Genomic DNA, 23,812 nt, shown 5'->3' on the forward strand with positions numbered 1-23,812 from the left:
AGATGTAAATTCTTTGAAGGTTCTTCTTTATTTATTAAGTTTCTTTGGAAAACAACAGCAGCACACAGCCAACGCGTTTCGTTCCCCCGTGCCACGGGAACTTCGTCAGGGCTGTAAACAATTATAAAAGCTAACATAAATATACATGTATATAAACAAAGGCCATAAAAAAGACATAACACAAGAAATACATAAATTAAGAAAAATAGAATGATAACGAATAATAAGGTGCAATATTGAACAAGATGGCCCGATACATCATACAAGAAATATAACACACAAGAAATTGCATATGTAAAATTAGCCCCACACATATTGTCAAACAAAATACAATATACAAAAAAAAACACAAACATAATTGGGCCATAGGGCCCGGGACAAACCTAGTTCAGGGTCAGACAAAAAAACAATATCACAAAGTGGGTAACAAAGGATTTCCAGATAGTATACATGTTCTATACTGTTAAAACCATAAACTCACAAGAGGTGCATTTAAAATTTAGGTGGGACCATATTAAGTATACTGTGAACAGTATACTTAATATGGTCCCACCTAAATTTTACATATGCAATTTCTTGTGTGTTATATTTCTTGTATGATGTATCGGGCCATCTTGTTCAATATTGCACACCTTATTATTCTTTGTTATCATTCTATTTTTCTTAATTCATGTATTTCTTGTGTTACGTCTGTTTTATGGCCTTTGTTTATATACATGTATATTTATGTTCGCTTTTTAGGTTTCGCGTTAGCGAAATACCTATTGCTGCCTAGTCAGCGCTGAAGGGACCACAGGCCGGGGCACGAGCGCCGATTGCATCTCGTGGACGCGCACGCATGCCCAGCCGTGCACATCTTTTGCTCTACATTCCACAATCACAGCGTCAGCCTCTCTCATTCACGCGCGCACACACAGCTACACTCACGGAAGCATGCACACACACACAGGTAGACACGCACACACAGACACACACCCCCACGACTAAGCCCCACTTACCTTATCGCATCAGCAGCCTCATCCGCCACTCCTGACTTCTGCTGCCACCGCTCCTCTGGGCCGGCCATCCACTCCGTGGGCGCATAAGAGGAAGTCCCGCCCTACGACAGCCGTGAGCGTGCACATCCCGACACCGGAAGTTCGGGAGAGTGCACGGTCACGTTGTATTTTTAGCAGACTTTTGCTTTTCTTCTTTGCCGCTTCTCACGCCCTGTCTTCTCGCTATCTGGCCGGTGCTTGCAGGAGGCTGCTGTAGCCCGAGGGGACTCTCCTCACACATCCCTCTGTTGACATAGTTCCTGCGCAGTGCGCGAGCTGAAACGCCGCATGCTTAGGGACTGCTGTGCTCGCGCTGAACCTCGGGAGACCCCAGGACTGCCGCTTCTCGCCTTCATTCTTCTATGGAAAACCGCTGAAAACTATGGGTTCCCCTGGAAAGCAGGTACAGCTATAACCAAAAATACATTCATATTCCGAAATAGTTTCCTACTTTGAAATCTTATAAACGCGTCTTGCGAAGCGGTTTCCTGGAGCAGAGAAAATGTTTTTAGCAAGTCCTTTCCGCTGTGGTTTCTTTTGAGACAAAATCCTAAAAATGTGAGAAATGCGAGTAATGCATATAGAAGAAAAACATGACTATTTATCTGGACAATTTCAGCTGGGAAATAATCTGTTTTATATACCGGGTGTGCTGCACAGAAATACTGCTCTGTACTTACGTTGTTTTGAATGAACTTTCATTGTAGTTCTAAACTCTAGCATTACTAAATGACTTTTATTGCAGGCAAATTCAGGGACGAGTTTAGCTTAATTCAATGTTGGTAATTCAGATTCCAGGAAAAAATACGAGTTAGTGCAGGGCTAGAGGGATGTTTAACGACCAAGCCTAAGTATTATCCCCCAAAAGGAATCAACAAACAACAACAAACTTAGGGGTCTAAATTGAGGATTCAACCGTAGTCCTCTACTCTTCAACACCTTGTCAATAGTACAGAGGTATGAATGCAGTATGCTAACAAACCAGATCACCAGATGTGAAGAACCAGTAACGTGAGTCCCCCCTGGTGTAGGATTCCCATCAACGGTCTTGTGATGATCAATATTATCATTTGGTAGTCCTATTCAGGTATTGTGTCTCTAGATCATTGAGACCGGCATACCCCGAAAACCAGATAAGGGGTAGCGACCCACAATCACTTGGTACTACCACATGTTGTTGATGTGGTGGGAAGTGCAGTGTAAAAATATAATAAGTGGTGATTTTTTAAAAAAGGATAGGGAGCTCAACCCAGAAAACTTTAATAATTGTCTGCCCCTTCCTTGCTAAAAACAAGAACAGTGAAATATCGTAACTTCTTTCGATGGGGGCCATTTGACTCCATATACAGAAGACCTTAGATTACGTAGACCTAAACACTATCAGAGTAGCTACATGCTTGGTTGCCTGGTTTGTGTAGCTGACGTAGTCGGTTTTTGTTATTGTAGAGCGGGGTCTCACATATCCTGAGCCAGGTCCAGGAAGAGGTGAGGTCCACTCCCCGGACACACTGGGTGAGTAAATAAGTTAGTATATACATTGTTGTTAAAGAAGTTATTATGTTGCTTACAGACCAGGGTAATAGACTGTGTTTTTCCTGTACGTTTGTCCTCCCTAAATAGTACATACCTAACCAGGTGCCGAAGAGAGGAGTTGAAGCAACTGAAGGAAAATTGTATCCTTTGTTGGTTTTTTCACTTGTGTGTTTTTTCATATTTTTTCACACCGTATTCACGACTGATGCAGTAGTATTGGTAGAGAACAGAGACCCTGACGAAAGCCGAAGGACTAATCCCTGAGTGGCTGAAACATGTTGGTCTCCCCGCAGCTATTTGTATGTACTGCGGTGACGATATTTCACTGTTCTTGTTTTTAGCAAGGAAGGGGCAGACAATTATTAAAGTTTTCTGGGTTGAGCTCCCTATCCTTTTTTAAAAAATCACCACTTATTATATTTTTACACTGCACTTCCCACCACATCAACAACATGTGGTAGTACCAAGTGATTGTGGGTCGCTACCCCTTATCTGGTTTTCGGGGTATGCCGGTCTCAATGATCTAGAGACACAATACCTGAATAGGACTACCAAATGATAATATTGATCATCACAAGACCGTTGATGGGAATCCTACACCAGGGGGGACTCACGTTACTGGTTCTTCACATCTGGTGATCTGGTTTGTTAGCATACTGCATTCATACCTCTGTACTATTGACAAGGTGTTGAAGAGTAGAGGACTACGGTTGAATCCTCAATTTAGACCCCTAAGTTTGTTGTTGTTTGTTAATTCAGATTCCAGCACTATTGCAATTAAATAGAAATAAATGAAATGTGGTTTCATTGGTCACTAGATTATATTTATTCTTGATCACGATAAATGGGAAAAGTTGCTATCAGAAAGGCAGTTTTGTAACTTTCAAAAATAGAATTAGTGCACGTGCAATTGCATCATTTTTTCCACACTCTCGAAGCTCATGTAAAATGTGTCCAGGTGAAACCAGGACACTTCACGAAGAGCAGGTGAGTTACAGCGTGCGTTTAGTTTTGCTTAATGCTAATTTTATAAATTGCATAGACCACGAAACCACACACGAGCCAACTTGCTTAACACAGTCCGTTTTTGAGCTGAAGAACTGAACAAGCATTTACAATGCAACGGTTTCGCCTTTGGAAAAGTTAGAGCTATTAGCAATGTAAATGACAATGCCATTTATTTATCTGTTTTCAAAACCAACACATAAATACAAATTTTGTCATTTACAATGCCAATAGCTCAAACTTTTCCAAAGGCGAAACCTTTGCATTGTAAATGCTTGTTATAATTGTTTACAGCCCTGACGAAGTTCCCGTGGCACGGGGGAACGAAATGCGTTGGCTGTGTGCCGCTGTTGTTTTCCAAAGAAACTTAATAAATAAAGAAGAACCTTCAAAGAATTTACATCTTCCTGATTTGTTTATATAGTGCACCTTCCTTTTGTCCTTAATTCTTATTGTAAATAGGCATCTCTCAGCAGCAGGTGCTGGAAGTTGCTGCACTTAAAGTATTAATTTTGAAACTAAGTTAGTGACTCTGCTTGACCTTGGTCTGCTGCTGTGTTTTTTCGTTGTTCTGCTGTGTGTAGGTGTGTCTGTGACACTTGTGTAGTTGTATTGCACGGTTCTATGTATTCGTGATGAGAGCGTATATACCTTTCTTTGTCAGTGATGTATCTGGGAGTGTCTGTATCAGTGAAGGTTTTTGTGTTATCTCTCTCACTCTCTCTCATTGGATGTGCAAATGAAGCAGTGTGTGGTGTGTGGCTCTGTCTGACAGCGATGTTGCGAGTATATCGGTGTTCTGTATCAGTGGCATATGTCTTTGTCGGTGGCACTTTTAGTGTTGTGTTTCTCTCCATCTTCTCTGTCAGTGACTCTGTGTGTTGGTGGTTTATGTGTGTATGTATGAGTGACACCACAGGTGTCAAAGCAGTTTTATAATAAGCCTAATAAATATTTTAGCTTTCACCCACGATAATGTAAAGCATAACAAAAAAATTATAAGATCCCAAAGGCAAGACCTATTGGCTATGCCAATGCTTTTTTTTGGAGGGGTGAGGGCAGTGCTTGCCACAATGCCATGAACCCTTACCATGTCTCTGTTCCTCCCCCCACCGACTCCACCTTTCCTTTCACAAGATAGAAAGTTTTTCTAAGTTGATAGGTATACAATAGCAGTCATTATTTTGCAGCTTTGGGCAGGTTTCCTTGACGCTGCAAAGCGAGGAAGGGCACATGCCTTACTTTGTGTCACTTCAATGCTGAAGACCCTTCTGAACATAAACACAGTTGCAATGTCTAGTGGCTGCCTGTGTAGACCCCAACATATGTGGAACAGAAAGTAGACAGTTTAGAAGAGTGGTTCTTAACCTATGGTCCGAGGACCAGTGGGGGTTCTAAGGCCTTCTCGGAGGTGCTGCAACTGTTTCATAAAATAAAATATTATTAAAGTTTATTAAAATGAACAAAGTATATACAAATAAAGAAGCACAATTGAAAATGTTAAAACTTTTTCTATGTTTGCTTGTGAATTAAACAATTTCTTTCAATATTTGAGTATTTGTATGGTGTATGCTTGTTTTTGTGCTTTGTTTTGAGTTTCTACTCCTAGAAATACTTAGGCTCGGGGTCACTGGCTCCCAATAATGGACTCAGTGGTGGTCCCCATAAGTCAAAAGGTTAAGAATCGCTGATTTAGAGCCTTCAGCAGCTCACTGTACCAGCATCTTCTCGAACACAACAAACACAAGGAGATAATGGACGGAGTGATGAATATATCAATGTTCTTTAGCTCACTTTGCCACCCCGGTTCATACACAGCCATATGCAAATCAGTCTTGACCCTGTTCTTCATGGGAACTGTCCAGCCCAAACTGCCAATCTAGGTCTTCCCTGGACCGGTTTTGGAGTAACACCCCTCATCAGCCAGGCTTGCTTGAATCTATTGGCAAAGTGAGCAAGGGACCCATGTCTGGGCATACCCTGCCAACTTAGGGCAAACAAAGCAAACACAATGAGATGATGGACGAAGCGCGCGCTGAAACCTTTCAGACACTCACCCCCCCGTCATAGATCTGGGTTGAATCCATCATCCTTCTTTAGCTCACTTTGACACACCAGTTCAGACACTGCCATATGCAAATCAGTCTTGACCCTGTTCCTCGTGGGAACAGTCCAGCAGAACTGCCAAGCCAGGTCTTCCCTGGACTGGAAATGAGCATCCAGGGACTGGTTACGGCGTAACACCCCTTATCAGCCAGGCTAGCTTGAATCCAGTGGCAAAGTGAGTAAAGGACCCTTGTCTGGGCATAGCCTGCCGACTTAGGGCAAACAAAGCAAACACAAGGAGATGATCTTTCTCAAGCATCAAGACAGCAGCCTCTAGGCAACTTTGAGTACATTTATTACAAAAGCATCAACATTGGGTGGGTTATAGAGTGCAAAATTATCATGATTCATAAGAACAATTGTAAAAAAGTGGCTCTGGATATACTGGACCAAAGTAAGGTACAGTGTGCACAGAGTCCACAGTTCTCAGAGGTTTGGCAGAGGCTAAAGTTAGATATAACCTTACTCTCTAAAGTGGTAGCTTGGTTGAGCAGTAAGGGAGGATCAGAGGACAGTGTAAAGCATTTGTTGTACAAACTCAGTCAGCAAATGGTCTCACACTCTCAAGAACAGAACTCTAGGCCAATATTTTGTATAAAAGTATACAGTTGTTTTATTTTGGAACCAACAAGATATCAAAATATGCTTTCTCAGAATGAGTTACTTTAGGTAAGTACTTTTCAAAATAGGCAATAGACTTTTGAGTACAATAAATACAGTTGTTGCAATAAGCAACACAATTTCAAACACAATGTTACATTGAGCTCAATGGGAATTTCTAGTTCAATGCAATTAATTACTTTATGGATTCCTTTTCTAACCACAGGACTGGATCCTAGATTCAGTCCTGGGACATCTCCTGTAAACAGTTGAGGTAAAGCGTTTTGGTTGCAGTAGTGATTTTTAAGGAATATTATTGTGTTTTAAAAGTTGACACTAAGAAACTTTCTCACATAGAATCACCAATGTTATCCTATGGGAGGAAATTCACTTAGGAGGTAAGTAGATTTATCATTACTTTTTCTTACTCGGTGTTGGACCCTGGATCCAACACTGGTGCATCTACTGTAAACAATTGAAAGAATTTGTTTGTCATACAGGCGATTTTTAACTAATATTTGTAAGTTTCAAAAATGGACACTTGGAAACTTTTTCAGCAAAAAGCAGGCTATGTTATCCTATGGAAGGAAATTAAAGTTACTGGTAAGTACGGTTAGAATTACTTTTCAGGGTCAGTGCTGGGCACCAAGATCCAGCTCTGGCATCTCTCCTGATAACAGGTGAGTAAAACGGAATTCGTTGTTCGGCTGATTTTAGGTGAATATTTTAAAGTTTCGAAACTCCACACTTGCAGAGGAATTTCCAAATGAAACCAGTCAATGTTACCCTATGGAAGAAAAGTGAGTTATCGGCTTTTGGGTAAGTACTAGACTGGCAGAGTTAAGGTTCTGGGCATAGACTTGGGGTCTCCCAAGATCAGGTAGGTACAGTTGGTACACCCTCAGCGGCACAGGGGCAGCCGGGTGCAGAGGTAGTTAGGCCAATGTTAGCCTATGGGCGGCAGGGGGCCTTTGGTTGGTGGCCACTGGCAAGTAGGCCATGCGGCTGTGGGAGCTGGGCTCCTGTTCACTTGCTCAGGGCAAATGGGGATGCAGATTAGGACAAAGGTTGCACTCCCAGGGGCACGCGGACGGCAGGGTGCAGGGTGCTTTTGAGCCCTCGGGCTCTCATGTTATTCAAAGGAAGACTTGGAAGGTGAAAAAAAAGCTGCAGGCTCGGGGATGGAGATTCTTCTGGAGCGGCCAACACTTCGAGGGGTAAGTTGGGATCTTGGAGGATAGGTAGGCACCCCGGATGTTGGGCACAGGGGGCCGTGGGGCTCCGGGTGCAGGGGTGTCTTTTGATGTCAGGAAATCTTACCTTCTGCTCTCTAAGTTGCCCTCTGTCCTGCACTTTACATTAAATCCCACACTGGCATCAGTGTGGGTTTAATGTGCTGATAAGTTTTATACCAAACTTGTCTGTCTTCAGTGTAGCCATTATGGTGCTGTGGAGTTTGTAATGACAATCTCCCAGCACCATATACTCTTAATGGCATCACTGCACGTACTGTGCCCAGGAATGGCCCTGGGTACTGAAGGGGCACCGGACTCATGCACCTGTCCCCACACCACTGGCATAGTGCACCCAGCTAGAGGGGTGACTGAGGTATGCCAGGGCAGTGGATTTGTGGGCATGGCACACAGGGATGTGTGCCATGTCGACTCTCTGTTTAGTTCTGCACCAAGTCACTCAGCCTGCAAATGCAATGTGTGTGTGTCAGCGTGCAGGGCCCCTAAGGGTGGCACAATAAGTGCTGCAGCCCTTAGGGGTCTTCTCTGGTCACAGTGCCCTGCATACCTAGGGTACCATTTACCAGGGGCTGACCTGTGGCCAGAGATGCCAATTGGGTTTAGGTTTCACAGTTTCAGGGAAGGAACACAGGCCCTGGGTACCTAGTTGGCAGTAACCCAGGGCACACTCAGTCGAAATACATCAGCCATTTCGCAAAAAGTGTGGGCATACCATGCAAGAAAGATGGTACTTTCTCACAACAACCCTATACATTTCTTGTTCGTACACATTATTAATGCCATTTACCTCATTTGCAGCACAACCTTTACAGCGAAGTTGATTTTTTACACAAAGATAGATACCAAACCAAAATCAGCATTGTCCACCCAGCCAAGACTGGTTCTGAGCATTGCTAAGATAATTAACATATTCTTTACCTTTCTATGTTCTCTCTAGATGCAGAGAGAGTGTGTTTCGCGTCAGGCTTACCGCGAAGTTGGTGGGGCCAAACTCATCCGTCTGAACCCTGGAAACTACTCCGCACAAGTTCAAGCAATTTCTTTGTCGGGGACTGGAGTGTTGACAGAGCCGATATTCTTCTATGTCCAGGCAAAGCGTAAGTACAGGGCAAAATTATTTTTCTGCTGCTACCAAACCGATATTGTTGTATGCCGAATAGAACATTGACGTGCAACTTGTTTTTACCACCAGATCTTGAGACAACTGAAGCATGTGAATACTCTCTTATTTGTTTACTACTTTTATGTAGCTGTGATATGAAAACCGATAGCAACTTATCATCTGACACTCTATACCCACAGAGCGATACAAACGCTCCATAGCGTGACATGCAGATTCATCTGCAGTATTCCAAAGGAACAAAATGCAGGAAAGGGAAGGAGCCGTACGGAGATTAGGGCGAAGGCCATATGTTTGAGGGTGCCTAAAAGCGCATCTGGTTGAAAAGATACATTTTTTTTTGCAATTTGCCTACAAATATGTAAGTTATTTGGAAATATTTGTCTTTACTTGAAAGAAGGAATACTGCAGAGGAGCTAAAATCTCTTGGTCTGTGCTGTTTCTTCTGTGGCATGTAGATTGTAGCATTGCATCTCACTTTTAAATATAGCATGTCTTAAATTAGCAGTTTTTTGCATTAACTTCTCTTGCTGCTGTAGCCTGATCACCATTTGCATTGGCATTAATTTGATTTCTCAGCTTGCTTGCCGAAATGGAACGGCGATGTTTAGCTTTCTGTCTCTTTCCTCTGCATGTCGTCTATACTTCACAATACTATGGTATTGTATTTAGGGGATTTCACTTAAGCTGCATTTTGCTTAAGAGAGAACCAGAGCATAAGTTCATTCACAAAGATAATTCCCTGTTACTGACGCATTTTATTATACACTTCAAAATACAGCAAACAAAACATGAATGTAGGAGCAATTTGTAATCAATACACAATAAAGTATGATGGATGGAGTTCTGTGCAGAACTTCAAACCAACATTTAAAGGCTTGTTTACTGGGAAATTAAAGTTTACTACAATTTATCGCGAAAATTAGGTGTCTCTGCTTAAGTGAGCTTCAAAGCAATATGCTATGTCTTTGTTTAACTTTATTGAAAGCCACTTGCAATGTGATTATGGCCACTGCCAGATTGTCTCAATAGTATTTCTGATTTTCTTGAAATAGAAAGCTTTCCCAAGGTAAATCTGATCTTGTCCTGAGACCTTGGTTTAATGAAACCCTACATACAACACATATAGATCAATTTTACCGATCGTGTGCCGCAGCTCAACATTCCTTACCTTCACCTATCTACATCAAAACATTATATGAAGAGTACAAAACGTTGTGGCACTTTTTTGAGGGATTGATACCCATATACATAAAAACTGCCTAAATGCATTTTTGTGACCAGCGCACAAGTTGGTTATAATTATAATTCATAGAATCTGTTCAGAGATTCCCAGCAGCTCCGTTTCTATTGTGGTTCAAAAGTGTTTCATTGTCCACAGTTGCCGGTTGATCCTTTGCACTGGAAGGAGTAAGTTACTTTCTACTTCACACTTTCATCAGAACATAGTGTTTTAGCTGCCTACGCTCTAGCACATTCTAATATGTTTTACTAATTCAAGTGCAGAAAATATAGCGGTTTATTCGGATGCTCTACCTTTGCATTTTTACGTAGTAAATTCTGACATAGGTGATCTTTAGTCTACCTTTCCCTGCCTGAAAAAACACATAGCTTTGGCACCCATGTGAAATATCACGAGAGCCTGATTTATTATCAGTATTAATATTAGCCCCATGAAATTCTTAAGTCGCATCCTAGTAATTAGTTTGCCCATGTCTATTTGTGAAACACTAAGAAATAATTCAGAAGTAAAGTGGCACACGCTGACATTACTAAGTATACAATAGCATCACATTTTATGACCTGTATTTGTGGCACAGCAGCATTCTGACATGTTGTCTTCGGTCAGTATTTAATAGCATTATTTCTTCTGGCACATAATGTTCGATAACCATTTTCCCGTGGACAGTATTTACTACAACTGATCCCTGTTAATACTAATTGTAGCACTTGCTTGTGTGTGGAGATAAATGTATTTATTTAGATAATTCGGAACATCCAATTACCATAAAATAACTGCTATGAAGATGGTTACCTTTAAAGTACGGGATATTTTTTAAAGATTCCAAACTCTCAATACTTTTTATTTTACAAATATTCATTCACCCTAGACATGAACACCACATTAAAAAAAACTGTACTAAAATGAATTCCTACAGGGTTAGTACTTCTCCATTCAAAATTGTTCTTTCACCTAAATTATCATTACCCCATGTGTTGGCTTCACTCATCGGTGGGGAATAACAATAAGGCTGATATGTAAAGTACCTATGGACTTCTCAGTCCCAATCTTTATTTGTCCGATGTGATGGGTCAAAATTAATGTAGAGAAATAACTGGTACTCATCAATAGAGCAATGGTTCGTGGATAGCATTGAATATTCGGATTACAAGAATGAGATGCATAGCAGTCCATGATAGTACTTATGGGAAATGGTGGCAATACTGAGCCACGACATATCCTTTTTCATTGAATTGTATGAGGTGGTGCTCTACTAGAAAGGCATTTCTGATGCATACTTTTAACCACAGATTCATCACCCTGTAGTACTCCCCCAGTGACTGATTAGATCCAGAAACTTTCTCTAGCAATGCTATATGGTGCCATGTGGTTCGATAGTGGCTCTTTACCGCCCCAGACCAGAAGTGATGGAGGGTAGCTGTTGTGATATGTATCTAGGTTAGTATGTGGGTAGAGATTAGAATATAGAATGTAAGAATGTGATATGTACTATTCTAAGAATGTAGAGTGTCATGTAGAAGGCTGACCAGACCCGATTTGTACTTCAAGCTGGCAGCACCTTTCATATTGACTTACACTTAATCTTCAATAAAGAACTTTTGGATATTTCCTGTGTGAGCGGAGTCACTACAGATTTGGCGACGAGGACAATTGGAGATTATTTACCTACATTCAAGCTATAAAAAAAATGTTTTTTCCATTTTTTTGGGGTCCGCTTTCACCGTACTTCTGTACTTTAAAAATAAAAGTCTTTGGGATTGAAAACATTCGGAGCAACAATCGTCGGAGCGTGACTTCGGTGAGCATTGAATATATGTTATATGGTGATTTCGATTTCTCCCTACTGGATACCGTTACCCGCCTCGTTTATCATTGAACTTATCTCTGCGACATCTTGTCAACGGATGGGGCGCGCAGCTTGACTCACCTTTAAACAATGCTTCAGTGCTCTCACTCCGTCCACGCATAATGACGCATAGCCTCGACAAAATCACCAGTGCATTCTGGGTACGCTCGACGTGACCCGACGTAAGGTCACATCGGCGGCCATTTTGGGTGCATTTTATCGTCGGACTGAGTACTGTCACATCGTAGCAGAGATAACAACAACGCAAGGATTTATGGGTATTTACATTTAGCGTTGACTTATTTAAACTTTTATTCTAGTAAAGAAAGGTGCTGCCTGAGGCGGTAGCCGGATAACATCTTGCTCTGCCTTTGCCTTTGCTTTTGCTCTCCTGCCCTGCGTAGCCCTCCTCTCTGCCTCACTGTGCCGGTGACGCCGCGCAGGAGCCTTCATTGTGTGGTTCCCTTCCTCACAGCCGATTAGGTGCCGCTGGGGACTCTGGGACTCGTAGGAAGAGTGTGGTGGGAGCGGGAGTGGCCATCTTAGGGGGAGCCTGGCACGCTGGTCGGCTGACTAGTGTTGCGGTTCTCTCTGATGCCTCTCGGCTGAGACGGCATAAAATCAGTGGGTCCTCTCTCCGCGCAGCGGACGCGCAGTGCGGACTCGCGCCTAAGGAGCGCCGAAGGAAAGCCCGTCTGCGCCAGTCAGCGTACCGGATGCGGACGGGTGCGGTCGGGGATGCTTCAGATCCTGTGCATGTGGGTACCATGTTGAAGTATACTGCAGCAGAGCTACTGACTCTTAAAAAAGGGGTGAGCACCTGCTGCACGGTCTTTCCTGGGCGGCATAGGGGTAAGAGGCGATGCCCGGGCTGTGGCTGGCTTCCGGGAAATGCCCCCGCCTCCGTCTTTGCTACCATTGCTTCCTCCATCAAGCATTCATGTCTGCTCCTTAACACAAGATCTTTGAGCAGACATGCTTTAGACATCTATGAGCTTCTGGTCACTGAGGAACCTTTTTGTTTGTTCCTCATAGAGACGTGGCTGGGGGAGGCCTCAAACCCAGACATAGCCACTGCAATCCCCCCTGACTATGTTATTTTTAGGCAGGATAGGGTGAAGGGCAGGGGTGGAGGTGTGGCAATCGTGGTGAACAGGTCTGTTACATGCTCCATTATCCCTACTGACGTTATTCCAGGCTGCAAATCCTTGGCCTTTTCCATATTGTTGTCACCACACCAATCATGCACAGGGCTATTGATCTACAGGCCACCGGGACCCATGGGCTCTTTTTATGAAGAGCTGCATGCAGTGGTATCGGCACTGTGTCTGAGGGCAGAGCACTGTATCGTGTTGGGGGATTTTAACATCCATATGGACGACGGGGCAGACGTGGATACTATTAAGATCTGTGATATCACTTCCCCCTAGGTCTTTCCCCCTACCTTAATACACCCACTTACAGCAAAGGCCATACCCTTGACCAGGTTTTCTCCACCGTTCACATTGACATCTCTATTCCTTCTCCTGTGCTATGGTCGGACCATTTCTTGGTTAACTTCCACATCCTAGGCACTAATAAACCACTATGCAGTACCCCTTTACGGCCTTGTCAGGCCCCACAGGCTTATCATCTGGTTTCTCCTGAAATGTTGGCTTAGGCGCTTCTACTTCACCCACGCCCATTGTCTGGGACTTTAGAGAGGGATCTGGCTTCTATGCAGACATGGCTTATGGAAAGGTTAGATGATCTTGCCCCCGAGATTGCCCCCCACAAATCTGCCAAACGTGCCTCTGCGCCGTGGTTCACGGAAGCCTTGGCCTTGACACGGAGGCAGTGTAAGGTTGCGGAGAGGGCCTGGCGTCACCAGTATGACATCACAGCTAAGGTGGCGTATAGGGCCTCCATTAAAGCCTATCATCAGCATATTCTGCTTGAGAAGAAAGCTTATTTCTCAAAGAGAATTGAGGCGGTTACCAATTCCTGTAAAGAGATATTTACAATTGTAAGGGAATTTACTGCCCCTAAAATGAGTACGCCGCTATGTGCGCACTCGGAATCCTGGGTGTACTCACTTGCCAATTTCTTTTCCAGCAAAATTAAGACCATTCAGGACTCTTTTTTGTTGGCTGGCGTAGGGGCAGACCCCGCCTCCAGTGCCCGGGTAGGGCCGGTTTCTAGCTATGAGCCCACGTTTTCGGAATTTCCACCTCTAGCCATAGCTACATCACTGGAGCTCTTAGCTAAACTAAAGTCTGGGTCCCCTCTTGATCCCTGCCCAGTCAAACTTTTGGCTAAAATAGCTGAGGTAATAAATCCCCTTGTTAATCCCGTGCTGAACCTTTCTCTCAGTACTGGAGTGGTACCTTCAGTCTGGAAGCAAGCTATAGTCATCCCGTTACTAAAAAAGCCCAGTTTCGATACGGAGGTCTATGCTAACTATAGGCCTATTTCCCTCTTGCCAGCCTTTGCTAAAATCGTGGAGAAACACGTACATACATCCCTCTCTAGTTTCCTTGAAAGCCACAATCTGTTACATTCCACTCAATCCGGCTTCCGTACCAACTTGAGCACCGAGACGGCGCTGCTGGAAGTTACGGAGGCAATCAAGGAGGTATTGGATGCAGGAGGAAAGGCCATGTTGGTGATGCTCGACCTGTCGGCGGCCTTTGACACCGTCCCCCATGAGGGTCTCCTCACCAGACTTCGTGAGATCGGTCTGCGGGGGACGGTGCTCAGCTGGTTCAGATCTTTTTTAGCGGGCCGCTGCCAAACGGTCTGGGCTCCCCCTTGTTCTGCGGTAGTGCCGCCACTGGAGGTCGGAGTTCCCCAGGGCTCTGTCTTGAGCCCTACTCTCTTTAATATCTTTATGACCCCTCTGGCGGCACTGGCAGAGTCGTTCGGGGCCCAGATCGTGTCGTATGCCAACGACACTCAGCTCCTCTTCATGTGTGGGAAGGGGTCTGAGTTCGACGGTGAGAACATCCGAGGGTGCCTTGAGGCTGTTTTTAAATGGTTCCAGCTAAACAGCCTCAAGTGTAACTCAGACAAATCTGAGGTGCTTTTTTTCGGCTGTCGGTCTGATCCAAGCTGGCAGGATTGGTGGCCTGTAAATATGTTTCCTCCATCGGCTGCATCTACAATGGCCAAGAACCTTGGAGTTAAAATCGATAACGGCTTAACGCTGAAGTCCCAGATTCTTGGCTTAGCAGGAACATGCTTCGGCCTCCTTAAGATGCTCCGTAAGTTCCTTCCCTTGCTCTCGTTGGCACACAGGAAAACTACGGTGCAGGCCCTTATTGGATCGCGGCTTGATTATGCCAATGTCCTGTATTTGGGCCTGCCGGAGTACCTTCTCCAACGTCTCCAGGTGGTTCAGAACTTGGCGGCTCGGGCCATTTTTGGCCTATATAGGCGAGCCAGAGTGTCTGACCTCCTGTACACTCTTCACTGGTTGCCTGTCCGGAAACGGATAGTTTTCAAGGCACTTACTTTGGCCTACAAGGCTTTTCATGCTACTGGGGCCAAATACATTCAGAAGCGGCTGGCTCTCTATCAGCCTGCCAGATCTCTGAGGTCAGAGTCGCAGGCTCTGGCTGCGGTCCCAGTCATAAGAAGAGCACGGACTGGTGGCCGGTCTTTCAAGCGCTTGGAATACCCTGCTGACTACTCTTCGTAGGAATACCAAATTGTTGGCCTTTAGGAAGGACCTAAAATCCTGGCTTTTTGCTCAGTGGGCCTGCCCCCTCTCCGCCTGCCACCCTGTTTCCACTGTAGATCATAAAAGCGCCGGAACACTCCTCGGAGTAGCCGAGCGCTATATAAAACACCACCTAACTAACATTAACATTATATTCGATAAAAGATTTTTAAAAAAGGGGGAAATAATATATATATTTTTTTTTTTTCTGGAATCGAAGAACTGCTAATAGTCTGGCTAATTATTTCAAGGAATAACTTGATACATAAGTCTATTTTCAAGTAACATTGTACAAAGAAAACTTTACTAAAGTCATTTTCACCATGCCCAACAGCAGTGCTTTAAATGGAGAGAGAGCATTACAAGGATTAAATCTAAATGCTCCCACTTAATCTTCAATAAAGAACTTTTGGATATTTCCTGTGTGAGCGGAGTCACTACAGTAGCCGCATATATGCACCACTTAAGCGCAATTACGTCAGTTTCTTTAAAGGAGCAGAGCCGGAGGTCCCAAATGTGTATGCCTCAGACAACTCTTCAAAAATGAAATCCAAGGTGCTAAGGAATGATGGCTCCTCCTAAACTTTCAGGCTCAAGCAGTGCCCTGATTGTGAATAGCCGATATCTGTGACGGACGGGCATGAGGTTCGTCTCTGGTGTTTGGGCTCCGGACACAGCTCGAAATCCTATAACAAGTGTCCTCTTAGGCATCGAAGTTGACCTGGGACCAAGAAACGTAGTTGTATGTCTCTGAATAAAAAAAAGAATTCAAAGCACTCACTTAAATAATGCTCCAGGTACAGGTGCAGACCCGTTCTCATTCCTGGGGCTGTACCTGTGAAAGGTCAACCTCGCATACGAAGTCCTCTGAAAAATCTAAATCAAAGCCCAAGAGGTAGCATAAAAAAGAAAAGTAGACTCCAACCCCATCCTGCCACGCCTTATCCAAAGAGATGTCGCAAGGGCATCATGATGTCAGTCGGTCTCCCATGGTGTTCCCAGTTATGGGGCCAATTTCCTGACTGATCCCAGTGCGTCCTGTGTTTCTCAGGCAATCTGCAACAGAACAGTTTGAGGCCTTCAAAGAGGCCATGCTACAGATGTCTGTCACACTTTGGGCTCAGTCTGGCATGCCTTTGAGCCCTGAAGAACCACCTAGGTTCCATACCAGGCGCTGTCAGACCGATTCCAAGTCCTGCAGTGACTCTGATAGATATGTCTATGACTCCAGGACCAGTACAGAGCCATTTTTCTTTTTTTCTTTCTTTATTTGAGTTTTAAGTTTACACATTCCCCCACCCCCGGAGAACAGGAACCCAGCATTCTTTAATTTTATTACAGCAAAAACAGTAATAAACATAAACATTTATACAGAAGAAAAAGAACACATCGCAAGAATACCATGATAATAGGTTTGCGGCAGGTTTCCCCGATATATTACTTCCAAAATCATACATCCTGAATCCATGATAGTAATGGCGACCAAATCTGCAAACCCCTTTTCCGCTTAGCCCTCCCTTTGTTTCTATAGATTGCGACCTCCAAGCTACAGGTCGCAAGCAGCCGAGTTCGCCATTCAAAAAATGAGGGAGGTAGCGGATCCATCCAGGCTGATGCGACACACAGCCTAAATACAGCCAGGGCTACAAAGATCAGTCCTTGTATTTCGGGTGGTCGGGCGATACTGGTTAAACCCAACAACACCTCTTCGTTAGTAATATCAACCCTATATTGGGCAATGTGAGATAGAAAATCAGAGACTTCCGCTAGTACTCTTACCAGAACAGGGCACGAGGCGAACATATGAGTTATATCCGCTGCGGGTAATGCACATCGTGGACAGGTTGTCCCTTTCCCGGTCCCCCATTTAGCTATTTTTCCAGGTGTGTAGTAAAGTGAAAAAAATGTTTTAAAAAATTGTGCCTGGAGTTTCATAGACAATAAACAAGTCAGTGACATGACATATAAGCATCGCGGGACACCTGAGAAGGAATCCCCAACCTAGTATGCCATACCATCCCGTGCTTATCCATATCGTCGGGTAATAATATATTTAATTCTTCATATATCTCCCTGATACGGCCGCCTGCTTTTTTTAATAGAAAGTCCCGCACCTGGAGAAATTTAAAAAAGTCCCTATTCGACAACCCAAACTCTGCTTTCAATGTGTCAAATGTTTTGAGTCCATTAATAGAAAAAAAGCACCCAAGATGTGTGACTCCTGTGTCCACCCACCGCTTTGTACATACATCATGGAATATATTCGGAAGATCCATATTCTGTGACATGGGGGTATAGCAGAAATAGCGACCTAAACCGACTAATTTTTTAACATTGCCCCAAACTTTAAAAGCGCTAGAAATAGTCTTGAATTTCACTTTTTTGAAGTAATCATCATTGATGTGGTGCCACAGACAGCCAGCACTTCCGTCACCCAAAATAAGTTCTTGTGGAGTAGGTAGCCTACACCCCACCAAGTTAACCATTAACAAATTAGAGCTGTATTTTAAAACTGTAGCCCAATGATACAGTTTAAAATTGGGTAGTGACCATCCCCCTCTATCTCTGGGTAAGGTAATCCATCTAAGTGCCCGGCGAGGTCTGTTATATGCCCAAACAAAACGTGAAAACATAGTATCTATGTTTTTAAAGATCAATCGAGGGAAATCTAAGCAAATTGCTCGGAAAAAATATAGAAACTTTCGAAAAAATAACATTTTCACTACATTAACTCTACCCCCAATGGATAAATGCAAATTATGTAACCGAAGTAGTTCATATTTGGTGCGGTGCATAAGGGGATTAATGTTGTCTTCTACTATATTTTCTATCTTTGCACTAATGCTAACCCCTAAATATATCGCCTTAGCACATATCCTAGGATCATTCATCACTATTTTATCGTTCAAAACTATCTGGGTTTTACTAGAATTCAATTTGTATCCAGATACACACCCAAAATCATAAGCCTCTTTTTCAATCTGTATTATAGCATTATTAGGATACCCTGTAACAATGGCTATATCATCTGCGTAAGCCATACATTTAGTTTCCAAATCTCGAGTTTTAATTGGGGAAATTAAGGCATTTGTTTCCAATCTTTGTAAAAATGCATCGATATAGATGGCGAACAGGAGGGGGGACATGGACACCCCTGTCTAGTGCCCCTGGTAATGGCAAAGCTTTCCGAAAGAGCCCCAATAATCAGAACACGGGCGTTCGGTTTAACATAGCTTAATTACGGTTATAAATATTTTGCCAATCCCACATTTGGTCATGGCTGCCCACAGATATTTCCAGGAGACCCTATCAAACGCTTTCTCTGCGTCCAGCAGTATAAGCGCCATAGGGTCTCCTGTCACACTTGTGTAATCAAAGAGGGATATAGCCCTTTGAATGTGATCAATTGTAGAACTTCCGGGGACGAACCCATGCTGTCGTTCAGAAACCATTTTGTGAATAATGGGGGCTAACCGTGCTGCCAATATTTTAGAATACATTTTCGAATCCCCATTAATCAATGTAATTGGGCGATAAGAGCCCATTTCTTTAGGATCTTTATGTTTTGTAGGAAAAATGATTATTTTGGCCGAAGACCAGGACCTAGGCGGATCCCCCCCTGAAAGATATGTTGAAAGAGTGATGTTAAAGTGAGATTAAGTTGTGGGGCGAATTTGATGTAAAATTCGGTGGGAATCCCATCCATGCCTACTGCTTTTCCCTTGGCCAGGCCCTTGATTGCTAATAATATTTCCTCCCAAGTAATTGGCCCATCCAAGAATTCCTTGTCTTCTATTCCCAAATGCTATGGGGTGAATAAATCTAGGTACACTTTAGGATCACCAATTTCATTATCGGCTGCCAGACATAAATCCCTATAAAACCTCTCAAAAGATAATCTTATTTCCGCCGGTTCGGATCTTAGCCCCAACTCTGGATCCCTGATTTCTTTTATAACTGCAAATGACGTTTCTTCGCGAGTTCTCACGGCTAATTGGTGTCCCACTTTTTCATTAAGCTCGTAAAAATTTTCCCTATTGATGCTTGCTTTAGCAACTGCCCTCTTGACTAAAATCTCAGAGATGTAGTTTTTAGCAATTGCCACCTTGTTCATCTCATTGTTAGTCGGCCTTCCTTCATTTACTGCCTTAATTAATTCCTCTTCTGCTCTACGTAGGTCAAATTCCAGTAGTGCCATTTTTTGTTTTTCTATTTTATTAAATTTAAATGAAAATTGCATGGTTTCACCCCTAATACAGGCCTTCAGGGCATCCCATACCATTTCGATTGTGGTTGATCCTATATTATCTTCCAGAAAGGCTGGGATCCAAGTACTCATTTGTTGACAATATGCATCGTTAAGTAATAATGTTCTTTCAAATGTCCAAGTTTTTACATTTGTTCTCTCAAAGATATTCTTGAGGCTAAGCACTAGCGGATTATGGTCAGACAGACAGAGCCATTTTTCTTGATGCCGTAACCATACGACTGGCACCGAAAGAGGTTCCATTGCTGAATCCAATGTCTGACTCGGACCCAAATTCAGCCTATCTCAACTGATCTTGTACTGTTACGAGTCCGGTGGGCTTGATATTGTCCCTGAGTCATGGTCGGACTGGCCACTTAAACCACCAGAGGAAGGAAGAGAGTGCATAATTTGCAGTACTGAAGGACAGATGAGGTCCTAGAATTGCAACTGTCTTCAGTGAAGACCAAGACTGAAGTCCTTACGAAAAATTTGCGGCCTTGGCCGGACACCTCTTAGCTGTTGGTCCCCTTTAACAAGGCCTTCACTGATACCTTAATGGGCAGTTGGTCAAAGTCATTTTTCTAACCCACTGCTAAAGATTTAGATGGTTAGGTGTCGCAGACTGGTGCCTGAGCATCCTGTTTTTTTCACTAAATCTCCTTCCCTAAAGAGCTTGGTGGTCAAGACTTCAACCAGCGAAGTAAACCCTAAATCATTCCCCACGACTCCTCAGGATAGGGAGGCCAAGAGGTTTGAGACATTTGAGATCTGTCAATACGGTCTATTTGCTGGGTCGGTACACGAATGCCCTTTGGGACATGGCCAGCAAGATCTTGCCGGCGGTCCTGGATGACTTCAGTGCCTCTCTTGCTCAAACAATTCATGAAGGTCAGAATTTGGCCAAATGTGATTCATGCAAGCCTAAATGCTACTGATATCCTAGGGAAGACAATTGGCACCCCTCTTGTGCTCTACCGCCATGCTTCAATGTATTCCACAGGATTTTCTGGAGATGTCAATCCTCTCTAATGGGTATGCTGTTTGATGGGTCACGTCTTTTGGTGAAAAAGCTGATTCTGCACGGTTGCTTGTTATGGACAGTAGAGCCACTGCACATTCCATGGGTGCTTTGAGCCTTGCCTAGCAGCCTCCACATCAGTTCAGAAAATTCAGGCATTAGTCTAAGGGGCTGACATATAGACCATGACGGTCGCCCCAACCACAACAGCGGTTACCACAGTCCTTTTGAGATGGGTGATGTGGGTCTAGCAGGCAACGCATAGGCAGCCGAAACACCCGTTCTTCTAATCCCCTTGTCCTGCGGCAAAAGCCACTTAAGTTTGACCCTAGTGCACACACCCATCCTGTGGGGTGCAGAGTTAGCAAAAGACACACAATTGATGGACGGAATGCAGAACAAATCAAAACATTCACCCCCAGTAAAGAGATCTGGGTTAAATCCATCATTCTTTTGCTCACCATGCCACCCCAGTTTAGACCTGACCATATGCAAATCAGTCTTGACCTTATGCCTCATGTGAACAGTCCAGCCCGAGCTGCCAAGCCGGTCCTCCCTGGACCGGAAACAAGCATCCCAGGACCAGTTTCGGGGTTATATCCTGTTGTCTCTTAGTTCCCTGCTGCTCAGCCAGTGTGTTTGTGATGTAATAGAATGTTGATGAGTGCCTGGTTTGTATGAGTGTCTATGCGTGTCAGTTGGAATGAGTGCAGCATATGCCATCCTGCCAGTTACTTGGAACTCATGAAACTGATACTGAATAAACCTCTTCTTATAATCCACTCTACTGGCTACTGGGCTTATTACCTACAAAGACCTTACTTCATTTACAAGATGTAGGATTCAATATTTCCTCCCAGGGTGGCGATCTGTCGCATCCAGCCGATGGGTATTTAACAAATCTTTGAGCTTGCCTATTGCCTACCCTTTATTTTTGCTCTGCCTAATTTCCCCCCCCCACATGCGACTGAATTTTAGTTGCTCACCCAAGTGTGTTGTAGAGAGGGTCTTGGACTCTCTCTATTCCTTGTGCCGAAAAAGGTCATCCGCCTTGTTATGAATGAAGACAATGGTTACTTCTTCAATTTGGAAGGGCTTTATTGTAAAGAACAGGTGAGAGCCAGGCAGCACGGCTTCCAGTCCATGGTACAGGCAGCAATTGACCCATGGATTGGAACACACGTAAAAGAATGCAAGAGCATAATGTGCCTCGCTCCAAACAGAGAATACAAAGAAGAAATACACAACACCCCCCCCCTCTTTACGCAGGAATAAAAACAAAACATATAAAGAAAGTAATACATTTGTGAAGCGAATATCAGCCAGATAGAGCATTAACAGCTGTGTTTTATTGAAGATAAACACTCCAAGTTAGGTTCAAATATGTTTAATCCAAGAGAGAGCAGGTACACAGCCTGACAGGTAACCAGTCAGCATCAACTGAAGTAAATTAGAACACAAATGTAAGAACACTGTACACTATGTTCCAGAGAATGTAGAATGAACACAGTTAAAGGTGTATTACACAACATAACACATCCCCTTCGGAACAGAATTAAAAAAAAATACATAAATAATTTACAACCACCATCATCCCCTTTCCTATAACACAACAAAAAAAAAAAAAAAAAATTTGAATGAAAGAAACCAAATGAATGGCTTCTACAATGGAAAACTTTCAGAAATATAATCAGCCAAAAAACACAGGAGGCCTTTTCTCACATCTAGAGTTCCTGAACACATTCGACCCATCTTGACTGGCAAATTCTGAAATACTAGGAACGGCCATACTTGACAACTCATCACGATTAACCAAACCTGAAACACTAGGAACAGCAATTCTGGAGCTATCGGAAACTAAATCTTGATTAATAATATTAGATGATTCTGAGGAGTTTGAGCACAACAAATCTTCCAAATCAAACAAATCAGAAGATTTGCTAAAAGAAACTTGAGGAGGAGAACACCTAGCAATTCTTTTAAGGTTCCACACACGTCCATCAGTGAAGCGTACTGAATTGTTCAAAATTTCCACAACTTGCAAAGGGTTCATAAAAACAACTTTCCTCTTTGAAGATTTACCAGGTCTTTTAACTCTCACCCACTGTCCAACAACAATATCAACATCCTTAACACTATGCTTGGAATCATACCAGACCTTACTCTTGAGACGTGAAGCTTGACTTTTTTCCTTAACAAAATTTTCAGACCAGTTAACCACATTAGATTTGAACAACTATCCAGGTGTAAATTTTGTTCGTGGATTTCTACCACGCATCAGAACAAATGGAGGATAACCCATAGCTTCACATATAGAGGTTCTGTAAGACCAAACCATTTTAAATACTTGAGTTTCCCAGTCCTTGTTACTAGCAGACATTTGAATGGTGTTTTTGATAACCCGGTTAAAGCGCTCAACCATGCCATTGCTGTTCGGGTTATACAAAGCAGTGGTTTTATGTTTGATACCCAATCTATTAAAGTTCTCCTTGGCCTTACTTGACATAAACTGAACACCATTATCACTTAATAAAACAGAGGGAATGCCCTCCAAAGTGAAAGAGTTATCTAAAAATCATAAAACAGTATCAGTATCTGCTCTATTTACAATTTTTACAAAAGGCCACCTTGAAAACAAATCCATTAACACCAAAATATACTTCTGGTCATTTCCAATGGGACCCATAATGTCAATTTCTGTGTGCTCCCAAGGTGAATTAGGTCCTACCATAGTACCCATAGGAAGCTTAAACGTCACCAGAGATTTATCAGCAGCTTGACAAGATTTACAATTCCTCACAAATTTATCTATATCAACATCCATTCCGGGCCACCAAAATTAAGTTTTAACCGTGCGTTTAGAAAGGACAATGCCAAAAATGTCCCTCATGGCATAAAGCCATGATGGACAAACGCAATGTCTTAGGAGGTATAACCCTTTCGCCAAACCAGATATTACCATCCCTAACAGTTAAATCAAATCTGACCTCCCAAAAAGACTTCAAAGGATGTTTACTATCCACTTTTCTCGGCCAGGACTCAGCTAGATGCGATTTCACTAATGCTGACTCATTATCTTTAAGATATTCATCATCCCACTTC

The 23,812-nt window shown here is 43.2% G+C and overlaps 1 protein-coding gene across 4 annotated transcripts in view; it reads left to right on the forward strand.

The window, feature by feature from the left end:
* IGF1R (insulin like growth factor 1 receptor) overlaps positions 1 to 23,812 on the forward strand; it is a 1,553,571-nt gene that overhangs the window by 1,032,237 nt on the left and 497,522 nt on the right. For all 4 annotated transcript variants that reach the window (XR_013608878.1, XM_078683133.1, XM_078683132.1 and 1 more), the window contains one exon: positions 8,472 to 8,631. Coding sequence is in view for 3 of the 4 variants with exons in the window: in XM_078683133.1 (XP_078539259.1) it covers positions 8,472 to 8,631 (160 nt within the window). In the remaining variant the exon portion in view is untranslated. The remainder of the gene's footprint in view (positions 1 to 8,471; positions 8,632 to 23,812) is intronic.

Source organism: Lissotriton helveticus, chromosome 3_1, assembly GCF_964261635.1.
Source record: "Lissotriton helveticus chromosome 3_1, aLisHel1.1, whole genome shotgun sequence".
NCBI classification, from domain to species: Eukaryota; Metazoa; Chordata; class Amphibia; order Caudata; family Salamandridae; genus Lissotriton; species Lissotriton helveticus.